At 36.3% G+C, this 24,344-nt stretch overlaps 2 protein-coding genes across 5 annotated transcripts; one reads left to right on the forward strand and one right to left on the reverse strand.

Annotated features, from left to right (window-relative positions):
* The first annotated feature begins 1,772 nt into the window (after window positions 1-1,772).
* On the forward strand, window positions 1,773-24,027 carry LOC110941799 (2-hydroxy-palmitic acid dioxygenase mpo1). 4 transcript variants are annotated; one of them, XM_022183465.2, is made up of 6 exons: window positions 1,776-2,037; window positions 9,868-9,964; window positions 15,082-15,303; window positions 19,783-19,845; window positions 23,411-23,482; window positions 23,823-24,023. In XM_022183465.2, the coding sequence occupies exons 1-6, from the start codon at window positions 2,024-2,026 to the stop codon at window positions 23,937-23,939; spliced, it is 585 nt and encodes a 194-aa protein (XP_022039157.1). In that variant the 5' UTR covers window positions 1,776-2,023; the 3' UTR covers window positions 23,940-24,023. The 4 variants fall into 4 exon arrangements, with proteins under 4 accessions (XP_035846259.1, XP_022039157.1, XP_035846260.1 ...); XM_035990366.1 differs by lacking the exon at window positions 9,868-9,964 and having other exon boundaries at window positions 1,773-2,139; window positions 15,087-15,303; window positions 23,823-24,027; XM_035990367.1 differs by lacking the exon at window positions 23,411-23,482 and having other exon boundaries at window positions 1,778-2,037; window positions 23,823-24,020.
* LOC110941797 (pentatricopeptide repeat-containing protein At4g21065-like) lies at window positions 4,985-6,770 on the reverse strand. Its single transcript, XM_022183463.2, has one exon. It carries the CDS (start codon window positions 6,665-6,667, stop codon window positions 5,177-5,179), a length of 1,491 nt encoding a protein of 496 aa, XP_022039155.1. The 5' UTR covers window positions 6,668-6,770; the 3' UTR covers window positions 4,985-5,176.
* Window positions 24,028-24,344: the final 317 nt, after the last annotated feature.

Genomic DNA, 24,344 nt, shown 5'->3' on the forward strand with positions numbered 1-24,344 from the left:
TATAAAGCCATGGGCATAACACATTAAACTGATGAATGACACATGTCTTACGTATTTATTCATGTAAAAAAACATTAACCCTAATCTGAATACAACTGAATCCATGTAACCCAAACACATCCCGGGTACTTATCTAAAAGAGTCAAATTGGTTTAACGAATTGTAATAGTGATGTAACAAATGGTTATAAACAATTTCACGGATTAAACTCAAAATTATAAATTTTCATTTTTTAAAAATTTAAGCTGATTGATGATTCAACTCGTGTAATTAAACGGGTAACAAATCCATCACATGTTTGTTAAACATGATAAAAATATCAAATCCTACGTAATTATTCTTTTATCACCATAGTGGGGTCCGTTTGATGTGGCTGGGAACACAACACTTAGTTGGTGATTTTAAGGGTGCGCACATGGCGATTCGATTCGGTTTTAAGCCATAACCATAACTATAACCAAACCCAAACTTTCGATACGGTTTAGTTTTGAACCGACATATGAACCAAGTAAAAATTAAAACTAAACAGGCCAAAGGACCCATCGACACTACTAAACAAAGCCGCAAAGAAACTTTGTTGAGTTACCTACTCTATTTACAAGGGTTTTCCTTGGCAATGCTTATTCACTTTAGCGACGTGGAACAAAATGTATTTGACAGTTCTAGCTAGGGGTGCAAACGAGCCGAGCCGAGCCCGAGCTTGACCAGGCTCGAGCTCGAGCTCGATTAACTTATGAGAGCTCGGGCTCGAGCTCGGCTCGATTCGGGCTTTGTTTTCAAGGCTCGAGCTCGGCTCATTTGTATTTTCTCAAGCTCGAGCTCGGCTCGGGCTCGGCTCGTTTATTATCTATTAATTAATATATTAAATAAAAATAATATAAATAATAGACTTTTTAGGCTCGCGAGCTCGATAAGTGAAGCTCGGGCTGGGGCTCGTTTACTAAATAAGCTTATTTTTAGGTTCGAGGTGGACTTGTAAACAAGTTTGAATAAGCCCGGCTCGTTTACACTAAGGCTCGATAAGGCTCGGCGAGCCTAACGAGCTTCACATGCGAGGCTCGAGCTCGGGCTCGATAAACAAACGAGCTTTATTTTAGGCTCAAGCTCGGCTCGGGCTCGATAAGGCTCGGCTCTTTTCGAGCTTTTTCTCGAGTCGATCTCGAGTAGCTCGCGAGCCGCTTGGCTCGTTTGCACCTCTAGGTCTAGCTTTATAAACTCTAATATATAGGTTAAGTAGAATGATAGAAGGGTAATTTCACCCTCATTTAAAGACACGAAACTCCCTTAAGTGTCTGAAAATTGTGATAAAGTTACTTTTTCCCCTAATGAGTTGATTCATAAAGTAGTATAAATATAAGAAACTAACACCCTTATCCTTATCTTCACCTCACTTCAATTAAATTTTTTAACGGTAGCTGTTAGGACGGAACCAAATTACAACAGAGAGACAGATAAATGGGTAACAAACTACGCTAAAACCCCCTTTTTTAAATGAAAAAGAAAACTGTTCCTATTGAAAGAAAACAAATACATTTAAGAAATACATTCAGTATTGTTGAGTTACTGTGCACGACCCGCTGAACGGTTAAATAGTTAAATGTTAACAAATACATTTAAGAATAAACCTGCACAAACATGAAACATATATTTAATCATTTCGAAAGAAAAAACATATAAATTTTATTTTCTATACAATTTAATTAATGTGATGGAATCAATTCACCTTCTTTATAAATGTCATATTTATGAAGTTTCACACCAATCTGATCTACTGGGCCATGCGGCCCAGATTACAACACAAAGTATATACGGTGCATGTTAGCAACTCCTACATCCAGATCACGTTAGCCAAAACACACACCGATACACATCGACATCGTCAATTCGTCATTACGTAAGGTGGACTCTTCTTTCGGGTTTTCGATAATTCTATTGGCCCGGTCAAATCATTGAACAAAAATCCAATCTTTTCTTCTTCTTTAAAACCCCTTCAATTTTCAAGATTCTTATTCTTCTTGAAGCAATGGCGAAAATAGGGTTATTTGATCTTGAAAAACACTTTTCTTTCTATGGGGCGTATCATAGCAACCCAGTGAATATCTTTATCCATATGTTGTTTGTTTGGCCCATTTTGTTCACATCTCTTGTGATTCTGTATTTCACACCCACTTTGGTTCATGTTTCTTTACCAAACAACTTGGTTTTGAACTATGGGTTCTTGTTTACTCTGATTTATGCTGGGTTTTATGTCTGTTTGGATGTGAAAGCTGGTTCTTTAGCTGGTTTGATGTGCTTTGTTTGTTGGGTGTTTGGGAGTTTTCTTGCTCAGCATTTGGGATTCTCTCTTGCTTGGAAGGTAAAAGTTTGTATTTTTGGTGTTCTTTGATTTGCTTATTGTTCAGGTTATTGTGAATTTGAGGTTTTTAAATAGGATTGAAGCTTATTTAGGTGAAGTTTTAATTTGGGTCAGTTATAGTTATGTGTTTTTTTTAATATATTATTATGCATTTTTCTTGAAAGTTCATATTTGTGGTGTTCTTTTCATTGATTATCAGCTTATTGTGAATTTGAGGTTTTTTAAATAGGATTGAAGGTTATTTAGCTGAACTGTTAATTTGGGTCAATCATAGTTATGTGTTTTTATTCTTGAAAAAAAAATCATAATTTTGGTGTTTTTTATTGATTATTAATTTATTATGCAATTTATTGTGAATTTGAGTTTTTTAAATAGGATTGAAGCTTATTTAAGTGAAGTTTCAATTTGGGTCAATTTTAGTTGTGTGTTTTTTTTATATATATTATTATGCAGTTTTTCTTGAAAAGTTCATATTTTTGGTGTTCTTTGATTTGATTATTATTCAGTTTATGGTGAATTTGAGGTATTTTAAATAGGATTGAAGGTTATTTAGGTGAACTGTTAATTTGGGTCAATCATAGTTATGTGTTTTTTACTATATTATTATGCAGTTTCTCTTGAAAAAAATCATAATTTTGGTGTTTTTTTATTGATTATTAATTTATTATATGCAATTTATTGTGAATTTGAGTTTTTTAAATAGGATTGAAGCTTATTTAAGTGAAGTTTCAATTTGGGTCAATTTTAGTTATGTGTTTTTTTTAATATATTATTATGCAGTTTTTCTTGAAAAGTTCATATTTTTGGTGTTCTTTAATTTGATATTAATTCAGTTTATGGTGAATTTGAGGTTTTTAAATAGGATTGAAGGTTATTTAGGTGAACTTTTATTTTGGGTCAGTTATAGTTATGTTTTTTTTTTTTTTTTGAAAAGTGAACTTCATTAAAACACACTTTCGACAATGTATTTTTACGCAGTTTTTCTTGAATTTGAGGTTTATAAGTAGGATTAAAGATCATTTAGTTTAAGACTCAAGTATCAGGTTGGTTTTTGTTGAAATCCAGTTTTGAGGTCAACTATGATGTTTCTTTTGCTATTTTTCGGTCAAAGTAGAATGAGTTGTGTTGTGTTGTGTTGACTGGAGGAAGATGATGATTGATAACAATTATAATGGGTCAAGAAATAGGGCTGGAGATTAGGTGTAAAGTTAGGAAAAGTTTGGTTTTTTTAATCACACGTTTATCTCACTAATTAGTTCTATTACCGTGTGTGGTCCACTGATTACGTCTCAACAAATAGTTGTTTAGTCAAATTTTAAAGAAATGCATACGCCTATCTTAGTAGTAAAAAGCGCGCCTCGGGTGAACAGGCGACACACGCCTCAATCAGGGTTGTGATGGATATCGATGAGATGAAATGTGGGTTGGGTGGATTGAAGAGGTCATTTATAGCATGGGTTGATATGGGCCGGGCTGGGTTGACCCGCAAATACTTTTCTGTTCACTTCTTATAACTTTTGTAAGTAAATAACGCGTCAATTACTACTTAACAAACATTGTAGATGATTTTGTTGCATATTGTGTTCAAATTATCACCATATAGTTTTACCCTTGCATTGTGTATTATCAGGTTGTCCTGGCTGCTCAGTTATTCTGTTGGACGGGACAATTCATAGGACATGGCGTATTTGAGGTAATTTTACGCCATTTTAAAACACTTATATTCTGTTGTCTCGTTCACGTTTTAATAATCGAGTTTATTTCCTTTTTGATTAGAAACGTGCACCTGCTTTGTTGGATAATCTCACACAAGCCTTCTTGATGGCTCCTTTCTTCGTGTTGCTAGAGGTAGTTCCATTGCGCCTTTCACACACACACACACACACACAGTGGCGGATCTAGAAAATTCGCATAGGGGTAACGTTTAAAAAAAGGGGTAACGAAATGGAAAAAACGTCAAATTTTTCCAAAATTTACACTACCGTCGGAGCGTTACCGGAACGTCAAGGGGGCAACGGAGGTTACCCCTTGTAACACTATAGGTCCGCCCCTACACACATATATTAGAGCGAGAAATCATTTAATCTCTTATAATCATAGATTTTTCATTTAGTTTTCAATAGCAAATAACAAATGAATGGTTTAGATTGGTTTTTGTGAGTTCTCGTATTAACTGTGATTCTGTATTACACCCTCTACAATATATATGTGTGTATTCGTGTCGAAGCTTAGTGGTGGCAAGATTGGTCTGGATTAAAATGGGTACCGGTCAAAAAGGGTCATTTTTAGTACAGGTTAAGAGGGTCGTAGCCGGGTTGACTGGCAAACACTTTTTGTTTCTTCTGTTAATTGTGTTTACAAACACAATATTATTACGATAATAATCTAACCTTGGGAACGAATTAAGAAGACGTATACTTAGTATAAACTTTGCTCGTTTGACCCGTTTTAGATAATTAATATCCCAAATCAACACATCCACACTTAAAGCTATTCTCTTATATTGTAATTATTGTCGTTGATGATCACAGGCACTTCAAATGGCATTCGGTTATGAACCATACCCAGGTTTTCATGCTCGTGTTAAAGCTAAAGTAGACGCCAACATCAAAGAATGGAAGGAAAGTAAGCAGAAGAAAAATTTGTAAAATACAAGTCAAATGTCACAATGTAACCTACTTAACGTGTTAGATTCGTGTCACAACTTTTACTATGGAAAACAAAATAAATTAATTGTGTTGGTGCAAATAGCGGTTTTTTGTTTTTCTCGAATTTACATTTGGCACCCAATGACAAATCTGTCGAGTTCAAAACGGTCTTTCATGGTACACCAATGAAACTGTTACCGGGGCTTGGCTTTTTAACTTTGTTAGCCGCCATTGATCTTCTAATTCTTGATACTTGGTTCCAATCTTCTAAACTTGCATAAGTATTAGCAAGAAGAACATAATCACTGCTATGATCGGGGTCCACCTCGAGAAGATGTCGTCTTACATTCTCGGCTAATTCGATGTTTCCGTGCATATGGCAACCGGCCAATAGTGTTCTCAAGACAATCGCATTGCATTTCATCGGCATATTTTTGATCAAGTTGTAGGCCTCGATTACCAATCCTCCTCGAGATAACATGTCTACCATGCACCCGTAGTGTTTTATTGTCGGTTCGATGTTGTGTTCGTTGGTCATTCTGTTAAAATACTGTCTTCCTTCTTCAATCATTCCTCCATGGCTACACGCGGTTAGGACTCCCAGAAAGGTAACGTCGTCAGGGGGTACGCGTTTTTTGTTTATCATTGATGAAAATAAGGACAACGCGTCTTGAACATGACCATGTGTCGCAAGCCCTAATATCATTGTGTTCCATGTTACTATGTTTCTATCATTCATCTTATCGAAAATTCTCCGTGCTTCTTGAATCTCTCCACATCTTGTGTACATATGAATAAGCGAATTAACAATCGATACATCTTTCATCAAGAACCTTTCATCGACAATCGAATGAATCCACCTCCCGAGCTCTAACGCTCCCAACGCAGCACAAGCCGACAACGCCACGACCAATGTAGCATCATCGGGTCTTATACCCGCATCTTGCATACGCGAAAACAAATCCAAAGCCTCTTTATGTTTCCCACAACAAACATGACAATCAATGATAGTATTCCAACCAACCAAGTCCGGCTCAGGCATTTCATCGAACAACTGGCGCGCAACAAAAACGTCTTTCAACATTCCATACATATGAACCAACGTATTCCTCACAAAAACATGACACTCAAACCCAAGTTTCACCACACTACAATGCACTTGTTTCCCCAACAAAACTGACCCAGATTGCCCACTAGCTTTAAGCAAAAAAGAAAGAGTAAAATTGTCTACAATGTGTCCATTTTCAAGCATCATCTTATAGTAACAAAACACTTTATCCACCTTATTAATCCTCCCAAACCCTCTAATCATAGTGTTCCAAAGAAACCCATCTGGGTTCGCAATCTTTTCGAAAACCGAAACCGCATAATCCATCAAACACTCATCTGATACAGCGCAAAAGACTATAACTTTCCCCACAACAAACAGGTTCTGAGTGAACCCAGATCGAATAACATGAGCATGAAGTTGTTGTACATCTGTTTTAGTGTAAGATTTCTTGAAAAGAGAAAGAAGGGCTTGCTCTTTCTTTAAGTAGCTTCTGTCATGTGGGGTTGAAGAAAAATGGTGAAATAGATTAGGGTTTGGTAAAGATTGGGTAAAAGATGCAACAAGTTTCCATTTTGATGATGGTTTGATGAGGTTTAAGTAGTTATTTGCCATACCCACAAATGGATTACAGTTATGATTTGAAAGTTTGTTGATTTGGGAGAGGTTAGTTACATCATGTTTGATGGAACGAAGCTTTGTCGTTTTGTATAACAGAAAAGAAATGGTGTGATGACAGCAGAAATCGAAAAGATTTGAATAAGAGAGAACTTGATTCTAAAGAATAAATAGCAAGATTTTATGCATAATTTTAACTAGTTATTTGCCATACCCACAAACAATGTTGTCTTTTACATCGATTGAAACTATAATAAAAACTACAGATACTAATTCCAATAATACTGATAATCGACGTTATTTGATCTGTTACGACACGACCCGGTTCCACATGGGTTGGTCTCGATTAAAGAGCCTCTCTATTCTTCTAGATAGAGGTAATGCTTGTTTATAACAAGTAAATGAACAATTTTTTCAATATGGTAGACGATATAGAGGCTATCTCGTTTCTTTAGGTGAAGAATAGATCTAAATTCTATTCCTTATCGGAATTGCATTAATTATGTTATTAATAGTAGTAAGGCCTTGGGGTATACTTTAACCCTTCTTAGGCCATGGGGTATGGGGCTTGGGTTGGGGGAAAATACCCAAGGCACCATCCCGGGTGGGCTTGGGTTTGGGGCGTGGCCCTTGGGGCTTGGGTTTCAAGCCGGGCGTGGGGCGGGGGAGCAAGGTGACATGGCGGTTGCTGAGTGGCCCATTCAAAGTAGCCGTTGGGGGCTAGTTTTTTTTTTTTTTTTTTTTTTTTAAAATCTTTTTTCCTTTATATATACTTACCACATTTAACATTTTTCTCACACAATATCAAAGACATAAAACACAATATTACCATGAGTTCTTCAAGTTATAGTGAATCGTCATCATCATCTGACGATGGTGCGGAAATATTTCTACAAACGATCGCGGCGGTGGTGAAAGCTATCGTGGAAGACGAAGACGATGAGGAAGAGACTCAACAACCTAAACGGAGGAGAAGGTACATCGCTCGTGAACGGCACACCGCTAACGATTTGTTGGTAAGCGATTACTTCTCAGCGGAACCTAAGTATGATGAAAAAATGTTTAGGCGTCGTTTTCGTATGAGTAGAAACTTATTTTTAAGAATATCTAGATATCTTGAGGAGAAATATGCTTATTTCCAACAAAAACCTGATGTAACCTGGCAATTAGGATTTAGTACGTGGCAAAAGGTCACGGCCGCACTTAGGCAGTTAGTGTACGGCAATAGTTCGGACATTATGGATGACTATTTAAAAATGTCTGCACGTGTAGCTAGAGAAACTCTTCACAACTTTTGTTCGTGTATTCTAGAACTTTATAGGAAAAGATATTTGAGAAAGCCCTCCTTCAGTGACATGCAACAAATATTGGAACATCATGCTAATTATCATGGGCTACCCGGGATGCTAGGTAGTTTAGATTGTATGAAATGGCCCTGGGAACTTTGTCCTACCCAATGGCAAGGCGCTCACACTAGTGGATTTCACGGGGTGCCAGCCATCATGCTTGAAGCGGTTGCGTCCCAAGATCTTTGGATATGGCATGCGTTCTTCGGTATGCCAGGTTCACATAATGATATTACCATCATAAACCACTCACATCTTTTCAATGATCGAGTAAATAGTATAGGACCCAAAGGAACTTTCTTTTTAAACGGGATTGAGTACATGTACGGGTACTACCTAGTTGATGGGATTTACCCAGAGTGGGGGTTTTCGTAAAATCGTTCACAAGACACGGTACCTCAGATCCAACGAGATTAAAGTTTAACAGGGTCCAGATGGCTGCACGTAAAGACGTCAAGCGAGCATTCGGTGTTTTGAAGAAAAGGTGGCGAATATTGGCAATGCCTTGTCGACTATGGGACAAGGATCAAATTGGAAACGTGATGTACACATGTATCATTCTTCACAACATGATTTTGGAGGATGAAGGTAGAGCGGTCGTAACCTACTATGATGATGATGACCCCCAACCAGGTAACGTAACAGACGAAGATAAAGCGGCAAATGAATTTTTAATAAAGTCAAGGGATATACATCAGAACCTTCGAGTTGATTTGGTGGAACATGTTTCAACGATTCCTGGGTTCGAAACCGACGAAGACGACGAAGAATGATTGTTTTTTATTTTGATAATTATTATGTATGTTTATGTATTTTAAAAAAAAATATGTATGTTTATTTTTTATGTAGTTATAAATATAAATATATATTAAAAAAATTGTTGATGTGGCTATGCCACCCGCCCAGCCACGCCTAACCCAAGCCCCAACCATACCCCATGAAAACTTGGCTTTGGGTTGAGAATATTCAAGATCCACGTGTCACCAAATGCCCAACCCAAACCCCAACCCAAGCCCCACCATACCCCATGGTCTTAACTCCATCTAGGTGCCACATCATCCGCTTTTCCCCATTTAACTCTACCATCGTCGTCGTCGTCCTCCTCCTCCTCCTCCTCCTCCTCCTCCTCCCAATAAATCCCACAAATAGTAAAGCAAAGATAGGGTCTAAGGAGGGTAAGATCAGTGGCGGATCTAGAAAAAATCCAAAGGGGCAACGTTTCTATAAAAAGGGGCAATGAAATCGAAAAAACGTCAAATTTTTTCAAAATTTACACTAATTTTACACTACCGTCGGAGCACCAAAAACGGAGGTTGCCCCTTGTTCTATGCTAGGTCCGCCCCTAGGTAAGATGTAGACAACCTTACCTCCACCCCGTAGGAATAGAGAGGCTGCTTCCACTGAGACCCCTGGCTCGATCTACCTAACCTCTATGAGATGGTTTAATTCCGTTAACTCAACCTAACTGTATTTTGTTAGTGATTTTTGGTTTCAAATAGGGGAAACAATTAATTCAATCTGTTAACATGTTAACAAATAACCTCTTTAACGCCCTTAACACAAGGAGAAAGTGGTGGGTAACACTGGTTAACATGTCACGTCATCTTTAACGTCTCAAATGTTAGAGTATACCTCATCAAATCTTAATTAAAAAAAAACAAAAGGTTGTTTACACAGGAAGGAAGTTAACGAACACTTAATTTTCTTATTTGAACGGCATGTACATTTAATTACATTTAGCTTTGTAGAAGTGGTGCATTTAACGTCAACTTTTTTCCTTTTATATAGTCTCTTTAACATTGTCAAGATTCTTGAAAACATGACAAGGGACAAACCAATGGCAAAAATAGGGTTATTTGATCTTGAAAAACACTTTTCTTTCTATGGGGCGTATCATAGCAACCCAGTGAATATCTTTATCCATATGTTGTTTGTTTGGCCCATTTTGTTCATGTTATGGTTCTATTCGAGATGAACCGGATCTCCAAGAAAACACAAGGAAGAAGAGAATATGAGATAACTTTTTCTGATGATCCATTAACGAAAATCAAAGGGAATTTAAATACATCAACTTGGAAATGCAAATATGGTAAATGGAAAAATACTTTCAAAATAAACAAGGAAATAAACTACTTTCAAGGATAGCCACTTAAAAGTCCAATGATTCCTCTCCATAAATATTGCCGTGAGTGCATGTCTTTCTAAATTGAGATAGCAATTTCCATATTATTATCTTCTATTAGTTGAGAAAACGAATGGGCTTGCTGATGACACGCTTGGGTCGAGACTGCATGGTTGGGCCAGTGTCACTTACATGGGTCGTAACATTATCCCGCCCTTCGAAAACGGCCTTGCCCTCAAGGCCGGAACCATCGTCTAACTGCACTGTAGCTATAAAATCTGGGGGTAAGGGAGTGAATTCTGACTGCCAGTCTCCTTTGCAAGCACGTAACAACGAAACATGAAATACTGGGTGGATACGGGAGCCCGGTGGTAACGCCAAACGATATGCAACTTTCCCGATACGTTCAATGATCATGAAAGGACCATAGTAACGACGACTTAACTTTTCGACACCCCGATAAGCTACCGACTGCTGCCGATACATGCGTAAACGAAGCAACACTAAATCACCGGCCGAAAATTCTTTGTCCTGGCGGTGTTTATTAGCTTGATCTGCCATCCGTTGTCGGGTTATTTGCAGCGTGGATTTTAGCAGGTCCAGTACTCTTTGGTGTTCAAGTAAGGTTTCTTCGATCGTGGTGGCTCTATTTTTGTCGAGCGTATAGTGGGGTAAAGAAGGTGGCGGTCGCCCATAAAGTGCTTGGAACGGGGTCATGTCGATGGCACTATGGTGGCTCGTGTTATACCAAAATTCAGCCAGGTATAAGTATTTGGTCCAACGGTTTGGTTCATCGCATGCGAAGCATCTTAAGTAACTCTCCAATGTACGGTTAACCACTTCGGTTTGGCCGTCCGTTTGAGGATGGTATGCACTAGAATGCAAGAGAGTAGTACCCACGGAGTTGAATAATTCTTTCCAGAACTTGCTTACAAAGACGGGGTCGCGGTCTGAGAGTATGCTTTTAGGGAGACCGTGTAACTTATAAATTTGATCAAGGAATATGGTGGCAAGGGAGGTGGCTGTGTAGTTTGGCCGTAACGAAATGAAATGTGCGAACTTGGTGAGCCGATCAACGATGACCCAAATGGCGGTTTTTCCGTTTGATGGGGGTAAGTTGGTGATGAAGTCCATGGATATTTCCTCCCAAACTTGGTTAGGAATGGGCAAAGGTTGGAGCAGACCATAAGGTTTTTGTGTAGAATACTTGGTTTGTTGACACACCTTGCAATTATTAATATACTGTGTGACCTCATCTCTAAGGTTAGACCAATAAAAGGAACATTTAATCCTCTTGATAGTAGCTGTAATACCTGAGTGTCCCCCGACTTTGCTGGAGTGGAACTCATGTAGTAGCTTGAGCCGTAGGGAAGGGATGATTGGAATGAAAAGCTTAGCATCACGATAAATCAACCCGTCATGCAACTGTTGATTCGGGTGTTGGTCCGGAGATTCCGCAATTTGCCGAATCATGTCTCGACCTTCTTTGGTAGTTGTATAGTAGTCTCTGAGTTCATGTAACCACGGAAAATAGGGTGCAGACAGTGTGAGCAGTTGTGGATCGGTTACTCGACTTAATGCATCTGCCACATGGTTTTCTTTACCCGGTTTGTAATAGATTTCAAAATCATACCCGATCAGTTTGCTTGCCCATTTGTGTTGTTCTGGTGTTTGGATAACTTGCGTCAAGAGATGCCGTAAGCTACGTTGGTCGGTAAAAACACGAAATCGGCGACCCAATAAATAATGTCGCCATTTTTTTATGGCTTCGGTGATGGCATATAACTCACGGATATAAGCCGAAGCGGCTTTCATTTTTGGACTGAGCTTCTTGCTGAAGAAGGCGATAGGCTTGTCTTGTTGAGATAAAACCGCACCGATGCCATAATCTGATGCATCTGTGGTCACATCAAAAACAAAGGTAAAATTAGGCAATGTTAGTGTAGGTAATTTTACCATTGCCTGTTTGAGTTTCTCAAATGCAACTTGAGCTGCTGCAGACCACAAAAACTTTTGATTGCCCTTTAGTAGATCTGTAAGTGGGCCGGCAATATGAGAGTAGCTCTTCACAAACCGTCGGTAATACCCTGTCAAACCGAGGAACCCGCGAAGGGTTGTTTGTGATGTAGGCGTTGGCCATTTTTGAATGGCGACAATTTTTTCAGTGTCGGTGGAAACACCTAATTGGGATATGACATGACCAAGATAATTGATTTCTGCGACTCCAAACACACATTTAGATAATTTAGCATAGAATTGATGGGTTGCAAGGGTTTGGAAGACCTGGTGAAGATGTGCAACATGTTCCGACTCCGATTTGCTATAAACAAGTATGTCGTCAAAGAAGACTAATACAAACCGGCGAAGAACATCACTAAAAATATCGTTCATTGCAGCTTGGAACGTGGAAGGAGCATTCGATAACCCGAATGGCATAACAAGGAACTCGTAGTGACCATCGGTAGTGCGAAAAGCCGTTTTTTGCGTATCCTCTGGCGCCACTCGAATCTGGTGATACCCGGCTCTTAAATCCAGTTTAGAAAATATTTTAGCACCATGTAATTCATCGAGGAGCTCATCCACAGTTGGTATAGGAAATCGGTCCCGGATGGTGAGGGCGTTTAGCGCTCGATAGTCAACACAAAAACGCCAAGTGCCATCTTTTTTGCGGACTAATAATACGGGGGATGAATATGGGCTTGTGCTTGGTTTAATGATCCCTTCCGACAACATATCCTTGATGAGATTAGACATGATCTCCTTTTGGTAGTAAGGGTAGCGGTACGGACGAACGTTAACGGGTTGGCTGTTGGGATGTAGATGTATGTGGTGGTCGTGTTGGCGAGGTGGGGGCAAGATGGACGGGGTCTGGAATACATGGGAAAAAGTTTGGAGTAGGGTTTGGATGTTTGGGTTGGGGTGTGGAGGGGTGATTAGAGTGGGTGTGTCAGGTTCGTGTTGAAAAATTAGGGTGTGCATGGATGCGATGGCATCCTTGTGGAGAAGATGGTGTATGTTAGTGGAGCTTGCGGGAGACGATATAGGTTCACCGGTGAGTGTAATACTATTTCCCTGGTGTGTAAAGGAGATCGATGGGACCGAGAAGTCTGCCATAATTTTACCCAAGGAACTCAACCAAGCCATTCCCAAAACTATGTCAGCCCCTTCTATGGGAAGAACGAATAACGGGATGTGAAAAGGATGTTTGGCTAGAATCAATGTAACCTCAGGACAAAAGCCTGCACAACTTATTAACTCACCATTTCCTATCATTACTGAAAAGGGTTGGATAGGATTCACCAGGAGGTTTAGGAAAGATGCCACCCGTGGTTGTACAATATTATGAGTGCTCCCCGAATCAATTAAGATAGATACTGAATGACCCGCAATAAGGCCCGTGACCCGTAACGCCTTTGGCGATGCCACACCGAGTAAAGCGGCAGGTGACAACGAAAGGAATTGTTTGTGAATTATAGTGTCCGATTGAGATTGAGTCGGTTGCTCCGTCTGTGGAAGTTGATCTTCACTGAAATCAATCAGCGGCGGTGGTTCATAAGGTTCGTCATTGTCAACTATGAGATGAAATTGAGGAGGATTGCATCGGTGACCGCGGTGATACTTCTCTGGACAACGAAAACACAACCCGGCGGCTTTTCGTTGTTGAAGGGCTTCATGAGATAACCGGTTAAAGGGCAAGGTTTGGTTGGTGATTGTGGGTGTCGGTAATATTGGTGGTGTGGAGGTGTTTGTAGTGGATGGTTTGGGAGTAGTGGTGGGTGGGATTGGTGGAAGGGAAACAGTAGGTGTTGCACGAAAAGGAGGGTTTAGTTTAGGACGATATTGGATGTCACCAAGCTTGTCGTCAACCAATTTTGCTAACCCAACAGCTTGGGCAAGAGATTGGGGTTTATGGATGGCTAATTCTTTTTGAATATCCTTGCGGAGGCCCGACAAGAAACAATTGAGCAATGCGTCCGGTGGAAGGCCAACGACACAATTACTTAGCCGTTCGAACTCCGTAATATAAGCGGTGACTGTGGAGGTTTGGCAAAGCTTGAAAAGAGCGGCCTGGTGGTTTTCATATGAAGATGGACCAAATCGGATTTCAAGCATACGGGTGAATTCATCCCAGGTGGTTAGGAGTTTGTTGTTGTGTAGGTATATATACCAACTAAGTGCCTCTCCGGACATGCTAAAAGATGCTATGGTTAGCCGTTGTGAGGGATCGGTCTTGTAAAAAGCAAAGTACTGCTCAGCTTGGAACAACCAATCCAGTGGGTTTGTGCCGTCAAATGTCGACAGAATCAGTTTGGGGGGTCGTATTTCGAGGTTGTTTTCTGGTAGGGGTGGTTTCGAAGAAGATGGCTTAGAATCTGTTTTGGTTAGGGCTGCAATCAAGAGAGTTGTTTGCTCAGCTTGAGCTGCGATTTGGGTTGTGAGAGCATCAATCTTTAGAGAATTTTCTTTGGAACTGGATGAGAGTGCTTCAGCCAAGGCGGCGATGGACTCTTCCATGGTTGGATTTTCACGACGCGGAGGCATTGACGTACGTGAATGAAAGCACCAATGTTATGGTTCTATTCGAGATGAACCGGATCTCCAAGAAAACACAAGGAAGAAGAGAATATGAGATAACTTTTTCTGATGATCCATTAACGAAAATCAAAGGGAATTTAAATACATCAACTTGGAAATGCAAATATGGTAAATGGAAAAATACTTTCAAAATAAACAAGGAAATAAACTACTTTCAAGGATAGCCACTTAAAAGTCCAATGATTCCTCTCCATAAATATTGCCGTGAGTGCATGTCTTTCTAAATTGAGATAGCAATTTCCATATTATTATCTTCTATTAGTTGAGAAAACGAATGGGCTTGCTGATGACACGCTTGGGTCGAGACTGCATGGTTGGGCCAGTGTCACTTACATGGGTCGTAACAGTTCACATCTCTTGTGATTCTGTATTTCACACCCACTTTGGTTCATGTTTCTTTACCAAACAACTTGGTTTTGAACTATGGGTTCTTGTTTACTCTGATTTATGCTGGGTTTTATGTCTGTTTGGATGTGAAAGCTGGTTCTTTAGCTGGTTTGATGTGCTTTGTTTGTTGGGTGTTTGGGAGTTTTCTTGCTCAGCATTTGGGATTCTCTCTTGCTTGGAAGGTAAAAGTTTATAAAGTTGATGTTCTTTTATTTGATTATCATGCAGTTTATTGTGAATTTGAGGTTTATAAAAGGATTGAAGCTTATTTAGGTGAACTTTCATATTGATCGTCATTCTAGAGTTAAGGTATGTAAGTGAACTAAACATACACAGGAAAGTCGCACTCGTAAAGTAGGGTTTAAGAAGGGTGAGACGAATGCTTACCATACTATGTCTATCCGAGGATATAGTGAGAGACCGCTCCCAAAGAGACCATTGACTCAAAATAACCCTTTTTATATATTAATTCAAGGGAATATTTCTGAGAATGGTAATCAAGTTTTATGAGTGTTCCAATCAGATCACTCATAATATTGAAGTTTATTTTATGTGCTAATCCAGGGCCGTCTCCGAAAATCACAAAAAAAAAAAAAAAAAATTGGCCCTGTTCGAGAAAAAAATTTGGGCCTTATTCGCAAATTTTCATATGATATAAACTCATCAATCATTCAATCAAATATATAAATACTAAAAACCCATAATACTACGATAATTGTTATGAAATAGATAAAACAAATTTGGGCCCTATTCGCAAATCTCCTCACTGTTGTCGTGCTGCGACTGAATCATTGAAAGTCTTAATCACTGCGAAACAGCGAAATTCCCTGATCTGATCGAATGATGATCGACGTTTTGTTTTCAATTTCCCTCGTCCCAATTCCCTGTGCAATATACTATACTGCCTATGACAGTGCGACATTTTGTTTCCTTTCCCTGATCTAGCATACCCTTATTTTTGTTTAGACTAGTCACTTGGGCTTGTTAATTGGGCCATTTTTTTTAAATTTTTAAATAGGCCCTTATTTAAAAAACTTTGGGTCTTTTAGCAGACCCTTATTTATACAAACATCCAGAATTTTTTATATATATAATTTAAAAAAAAAAATCGGGCCCTATATTGATTTGGGCCCTGATCGCAGGCACCTCCTGCACCCCTCTGATAGACGGCCCTGTGCTAATCTTATATAATTTACCTGAATAGCAGGTAAACTATCTTACGTAGCATTTATTTATTTACTCTTTAAGCATTTGCTTAAATTACTAATTAATAAAAAAAGAAAAAATAAATCAAATATTCGAATCACAAAAGCATTGTCGAATATTGGAGTTCCATAATTACAAAAGGCTCACAGTAATAAACATAAACTATTTATATGTCCTATTTATTGGTTTTTTATATGTGTTATGTGGTTTTTTTATATATATCTTTTATGACTTTCATTTGTTTTTTATCGATGTAAATCACGTATTTGTATTTTTTGGTCATATCAAGATTTTTTTTTTCTATTAATACCAAATTCAATTTGTGATTTGGTGATAATACCAATAGAAAATACAGACATCTTTTTATATGAGTTTTGATGTGTTACGGTGATGACTATTTGCCTAAGATAACAACATATGATCTACGATAGGTATTAATACCAAATTCAATTTATGATTTGTTGATATTAGTTTGAACAGTAGTAAAAAGAATCGAATACATAAATAATGAATATAAGGTCCGACGGTGATAACCAATTTGAAGATGAATTCAAATTAAGAAAAACATCATTCTGATGATAAATATTTAAATATGAGTACTGGCCACATTGATTTTATGAATTTATAATATAAAACTACGGCTAAAAAAACATTTTGTATTTATCTGTAATTAGTATATTTGTTGGGGAATTTTTAAGATTGATACATAAGGCACCAGTGGTCTAGTTGAATTTAAAACAAAAAACACATGAGAAGAAAAATTTTGTAAGAATAAAAAGAATAACCAATAAAAAATGCTCCATTTAAATGTGTATTTAATGTAATTAATAAGGGCATATAGGTAAATTTCTAATTCTAATTAATTAGCTAACTAATTAAATTTGTAACTCACTTTTAAATATACTCTTTCAAGATAAAATAATCTATGGTGAAAGACAATTTTCGACATGTGTAGGATAAATTTTAGTATGTGTAGGATAAATTCTTAAAGGTGTATGATAAATTTAGATATGCGTAGCGTAAATTTCGGTAAGTGTAAGATATATATAGGACAAATTTTGAAATATGTAGGATAAAATATTTTTTGCTTTATTAATGAGAGATAACATAATTAATGGGAGGAGTTATAAACTATTTAATGTTTTACCATTATATTCTTTTTTCTCACGTTAAATTTCTTCTTAAATGAACCTTTCTCTAAGTATGAATGGTGATAACGATTTTGGTGAGAAATTCAATTAAAAAAAAAAAGAATTTCTATAAATAAAGAGTTCATTATGATATTTAATCACTAACATATCCTTTTTTAAACTTAAAACAGATGTAAAAAAATGAAATAAAAGGTTTATGTGTATTTAGTTTAAAAGTTAAAGGAGGTGGTATAACCAGTAAAAATAAAAAAATAAGGGTACATTTAGTAGCACCCTTCTTATTTTCTTTTCTGTCAAATTGAATTATGTTGTTTTGGAGAACTTGTTTGCAAACTCTTGGTAATTAGTTTGATTTTACCCTCACTTTGTAAGCCTATGTTAGCATTGACTTTAGGATGATAACAATTAAAGGGTAAAGAAATAGGGCTGTAGATCAGGCATAACCATAGGAATAAATCACACGTTTCATTACGGCATGCATTAATCATAGGGAGACTAGTAAACTAAAGTTAGGTACATCTTTGGTTTTTATTTCCTACAAGCAATCAATTGGTAAAAAGGCTTTTAATTTCTACCTCTGCCCAGATTATATTGTCTTAACCGGGTCTACGCTGATATCAGAGTTTGGTTAACGGCGTTCCTTGGGAAACCATACCACCCACTGCCAGTGACAGGGGCTTGCGCCGTCACAAGAAAGAATCTCTTTGGCGTAACGCACGGTGGACTAAAACCCAGGGTGGCTCAGGCTCGAACTCTTGACCTAAGGTTTGGGAGAACGAGCCTTCATTACTTATATCCACCAAATATGACACTAGTGGGGAGGAGAACCAAGTCTTTCCAACCACTAGACCGTAAGTGATGGATAATTTCTAGCAGGGATGGCAAGATGTAGGTTAGGCGGGTTGATGGAGGCCATGACTAGGGGTGTTCAAAAAAATCCGAATCCAAAACCGAATCCGAAATATCCGAAAACCCGTATCCGAAATATCCGAAATTTCGGATATCCGAATTTTCGGATATCCGAAAATCGGATAATCCGAAAGTTCGGATTCGGATTCGGATGTTAATTCTAAAAATTTTCGGATATTCGGATTATCCGAATCCGAAACTTAAAGAACAAAAAAAAAATAGAAATATGTTAATGCATGTATTATATGCATTACGGCCCAATGGCCCATTATCCATTTTAGCTTTAGGATACTGGATGCATTAAGTCATTAAGCCTAAAATATGACAGTACGCACATATTGAAAAATTAGGGGTTCTTGTTTAGTGTTCACACCATAACAGTGGTCGCCTTCTCCCACTTTCGATCTCACCTTTGTTCCACATTCCATCTCCGGTCAATGCCTCTTTCTCCGTCGATAAAGTATAAATCTGATTGATTTCTCCGATCGAACACCGCTCTTCATCATCTGTCTTGGTTTCTCCGGTCACGCCGCTCTCCGTCATCTGTCTTGGTTTCTCCGGTCTCCGTCATCGGACGCCTCTCTCCGTCATCTGTCATCTGTCTTGGATTGTTTTAAATATGTGGTGGTGTTTTGAAACTTTGAACTTTTTAAGCTTTGATTTTATTATCAATTTGTTGAATGTTTTAGATATTATAAACTCGAAAAATTGGATACAAAACATGTTTAGTTTTCATCTAATTAGTAAACAGATTTTTTGTTTTTTTTTTAAGTTCGGATATCCGTTTTGATATCCGAACCCGAATCCGAAATTTCGGATATCCGAAATTTCGGATTCGGGTTCGGATGTCAATATTCACTATCCGAAATTTTCGGATATCCGATTTTCGGATATCCGAAAACCGGATTATCCGATGTTGAACACCCCTAGCCATGACAGGTTGGGTTGACTCGCAAACACTTTTACATTTATTAATTTTAACTTTTACAAGTTAATAACGTGTCAATTTCTATTAATAAACATAATTATTATAAGGCTAATTTAAATATTTGAATATAACGTTTTAGGTTGATGTGTGCATTAAATATAGAATTTGCCTATTTTTCGATAACCTTTCGAGTTAACCCATTTGACTCGTTTGAAATAAAACTAACTTAAGTAGATAAATCCATAAGTAAATTAGCAGAAATTTTCACCTCTAGTCATTCAAGATTTCAAGGTGCTTTGTGTGAATTTGTATTGCATTTTGGCCGTATGTTTGGCCAAAAGTGACTGAGTGAGAAAGGATGCAATCATGGTTGGATTTTGGAGCTAATTAATTTAGTTGATTTTGTTGCATAAATATGTGTTAAATAAATCACCAAAGTGTTTGAAACTTGCACCTTGTATCATCAGGTTGTCGTAGCTGCTCAATTATTCTGCTACACGGGACTATTCATAGGACATGGCGTATTTGAGGTAATTTTATGTCACGTAACACCTATATTTTGTATTTTTATAGCATTATTTGTTTTTAACAAAAAATGGTCCCAAAATTTCTTCAACTTATAAACATAGAGGAAGATCTAAAGGAGTTTACAAAGTTAAACTTGAATTTCTAAAATCCCAAACACAATTCAAAACAAGTTGGGTGTAAGTTAATATTTAACACATATAACTCAAGTTTAAACACAAATGAATTTCTCAATCCAATCCCATCTCTCCTAATTTTCCAATCCAAGTGTTTTACCTGAAATTATACACACACATACAATTAACTAAATGGGCACATAAGATTAAATCCGATAAACTAGCAAAAAACACTTGAACATGTTTATTATGATTGATGTTTTGGGTTTGAGGCTCCTTGCTTGGGCTTGGTAAAAGTTTAGAAGATTTGGTCCCATTTTGATCCATAGTTGTTTTCTTGTGTCTAATATATATAGGATTCGGTTCAAATGAAAACCACTATGAGTTATGAGAACCGTGAGAACTTTTTGATACCGTGTGAGTTGGGCCAAATTTTTTTTGCACAAACGTAAATGAAAATATTATAAACACATTTTTAAAAAAAATGGTCGAGGCGTTAGTTTGACTGATGCAAGTTTTTTTTACGCGTTGTTGTAAATTTTTACAGTTGATAACTATTTTTTTTATCAGGGCGTAAAAAAAACTTGCATCAGTCAAAACTAATGACTCGACAATTTTTTTATGTTTTTTTTTTCACAGGTGTGTTTATAATGTTTTCATCTACGTTTGTGCAAAAAAAATTTGGCCTAACTTACGAGTGATCAAAAAGTTCTCACGGTTCTCACAACTCGTAGTGGTTCTCATTTTAACACATCCCTATATATATATATATATATATATATATATATATATATATAGAGAGAGAGAGAGAGAGAGAGAGAAGATCATGCGAGAACCACCTCTTATTGTGAGAACCGCGAGAACCAATGTGAACACACCAAAAATGCCTAAAAATAGCTAAAAATCACATAAAAATTTTTTTTTTGATTTTTTTAATATTTTTTAGGTTAAAATCGCTACTTTTCGAATCAAAAAAAAAAAAATTTTTTTTTTTAATTTTTTTTTTTTTAAAAAAATTTTTTTTTTTTTTTTTGCTTCGAAAAGTAGCGATTTTAACCTAAAAAATATTAAAAAAATCAAAAAAAATTTTTTAGATTTTTTTTTTGATTTTTTTAGATTTTTTTTAGATTTTTTTAGGTTTTTTGGGGGTTTAGTTTTTAGCATTTTAGCTTGGGTGGGGGGGGGGGGGGTTAGGTTTTTGGGGGTGGGGGAGGGGGGTTTAGGTTTTTTTGGGGGGGGGGGGTGGGGGTTAGGTTTTTTTTAGTTTTTTTTAGGTTTTTTTAGGTTTTTTTTAGCTTGGGGGGGGGGGGGGTTTAGGTTTTTTTTTGGGGGGGTGGTTAGGTTTTTTTTTGGGGGGGGGGGGTTTAGGTTTTTTGGGGGGGGGGGGTGGGGGTTAGGTTTTTTTAGGTTTTTTTAGGTTTTTTTAGCTTGGGGGGGGGTTAGGTTTTGGGGGGGGGGGGGGTTAGGTTTTTTTGGGTGGGGGGGGGGGGTGGGGGGTTTAGGTTTTTGGGGGGAGGGGGGGTTGGGGGTTAGGTTTTTTTAGGTTTTTTTTTAGGTTTTTTAGCTATTTTAGGTTGTGTTCACATTGGTTCTCAAGGTTCTCACAATAAGGGTGGTTCTCGCATGAGCTCCTCCCTATATATATATATATATATATATGGGAAGGTTCAAATGAAAACCACTAGTTATTGTGAAAACTAATTAAAAAAAGCCAAAAAAACATACAAAATTTTTTTTTTAATTTTTTTTTGCAATCAAAATTTCGCAGGTTTTTTAATATAAAAAAAAATTTTCAAAAAAAAAAAAAAATTTTTGTGTAGTGCACATGTGTAATACTGCACATATGTATGTGTACTACACATGTGCACTACACAAATTTTTTTTTTTTGAAATAAAGTTTTTTTTATATATAAAAACTAGCGATTTTTATAAAAAAAAATTGAAAAAAAAAATTTTTGTGTGTTTTTTAGGCTTTTTTTAGTTAGTTTTCGAGTTTTCACAATAAAAGTGGTTTTCATTTGAACCATCCCCTATATATATATATATATATATATATATATATATAGGGTTGGGATCATGAGTGAACAACATCCTTGTTTGTGAACAGAGTGAACTAATCTCAGCCATCCATTAGTTTTTTAATTAAAAGGATAGGATTGTAATTTTACCTTTAATTTTCATAAATTAGATTTAAATCATTTTGTTTTAATTCTTGATTTCAGTTACATGTTTCCTATTTAAATCATTTTGTTTGAATTCTTGATTTCAGTTACATGTTTCCTATTTTGTAGAGATTATACATTTTCTCATGACATATTTACATATATGTACTTTTTAATTTACATATGTATGTATGTGTATAAACAAGATATACATATGTGTATAAAACAGTTTGGCTGAATAAAAACTGTGTATAAAATATACACAAATAGAACTAATAAATGGTTTATACACATATGTATTTGTATTGGATACTCAAAGTACACATATGTATTATTCAAATTACATATATATGCATGTGTATAAAACGGATATACGTATGTGTATAAAACAGGTTGGCTGAATAGTAATTGTGTTTATTTTTAAATTAATAAATTAGTTAATTGGTGAGAGAAATGAAGAGACAGAATGTAATTAAATATTTAATTGGAAAGAGAACTAGTTAATAATTTACACTTATACCCTTTTCATTTATTTTCTACACATAAATAATTAGGAAATTGTCATTATTATAAATCTCAAGATCTCCTAAATCAATTGACAAGATTTGTTCATTTTGTTCACAAAAACAATATGGGTCACTCTTGAACCCTATCCTATATATATATATATATATATATATATATATATATATATATATATATAGGAGTTTCATTTGAGAAGAATTTTCTTGAAAAAAGATAAAAAAAAATTAAGAGTAAATTGCCATAATCATCCCTGAGGTTTAGGTATGTTTGCCAGTTTCATCCAAAATGACTTTTTTTGTGCCAAATAGCCCTTCACCTTTGGTATTCTTTTTTGCCATTTTCATCCAAACCACTAACTTAGTTTACTTTTTCTGTTAAGTTGAATGATATTTGGATGAAACTGGCAAATATAAAACCTCAGGGACGATTTTGGCAATTTACTTAAATTCTTTTTAATTTATTTTATTTAATTAATTTTGTCACATATATATAAAACAGAATATATAAAAAAATAATAGTTTTGTCACATAATTTTTATAAATTTTCATCCAACCACTAACTCGGTTATTTTTTTCTATTAAGGTGAAGGATCTTTTAAATTTTATAAAGTAAGACAAAAATTAATTTCCAATTTTTTTATATACATCAATTTTATAAAAATAAAATCTACTTCAACCTCTAAATGCTTATTTTGTATATTATAATACTTTTATGTCATTTTCTCATTTGCATTTTACTAATAAATGCTTAATTTCGTTCCTAATTAGAAACGTGCACCTGCTTTGTTGGATAACTTTATACAAGCGTACTTGACGGGGCCTTTCTTTGTGTTATTAGAGGTAATTTGTCTGTGTTTTTTGGTATACATATGTGTGTGTGTGTGTGTTAAAGTTTAGAGGGGGCAACACTGATTAGATTAATTGGTACAAGTGAGAATAGGTAACAATCGAAACTCACGGGTGAGCTTCACTCGCAAACACTTCTATGTTTGTTATCTATCATTAAATAAATATTTCTTTGATTTACAAAAATCATATTATTACAATAATGACCTAAACTTGTGTAACAGTTGAAACTCGTGGGTGAGCTTCACTCGCAAACACTTCAATGTTCGTTATTTATATTCAACCCTTTAAAGCTTCTATGTTACATAGTAAATATTGTTATTGATGAATGTAGGTACTTCAAATGACATTTGGTTATGAACCATATTCGAGTTTTAATGACAGTGTTAAAGCTAAAGTGGACGCCAACATTGCAAAGTGGAAGGAAGAGAAGCACAAGAAAAACTTCTAAATTATAAGTCAATGTCACAAAATGTAAATGGTGTTAATATTCTCACAATCCTCAACTCTATCTCTCTTTATATATATACACACACATATATATATATATGTGTGTATATATATATATATATATATATATATATAGAGAGAGAGAGAGAGAGAGAAAGAGATAGAGTGAAAAAGGGTGTGGGAATATTATATAGGTGTGTGGGAATAAGATGATCCAATGTAAAACTTCTGAGTTATGATATTCGTAATAGACTGTAATTTATGACGAAAAACGTAGCCTGCACCTTTGACACGGAAAGAATCATTTAAAATATCAAAACTCATCAAAAAATTATGATTCCAGTGGGGTTTGAAAGCTATTTCATGGAATTACATTTTAGACTCAAGAAACACACGTTTTTTGTTC

This window comes from Helianthus annuus, chromosome 5 (genome assembly GCF_002127325.2).
Source record: "Helianthus annuus cultivar XRQ/B chromosome 5, HanXRQr2.0-SUNRISE, whole genome shotgun sequence".
Lineage (NCBI taxonomy): Eukaryota > Viridiplantae > Streptophyta > Magnoliopsida > Asterales > Asteraceae > Helianthus > Helianthus annuus.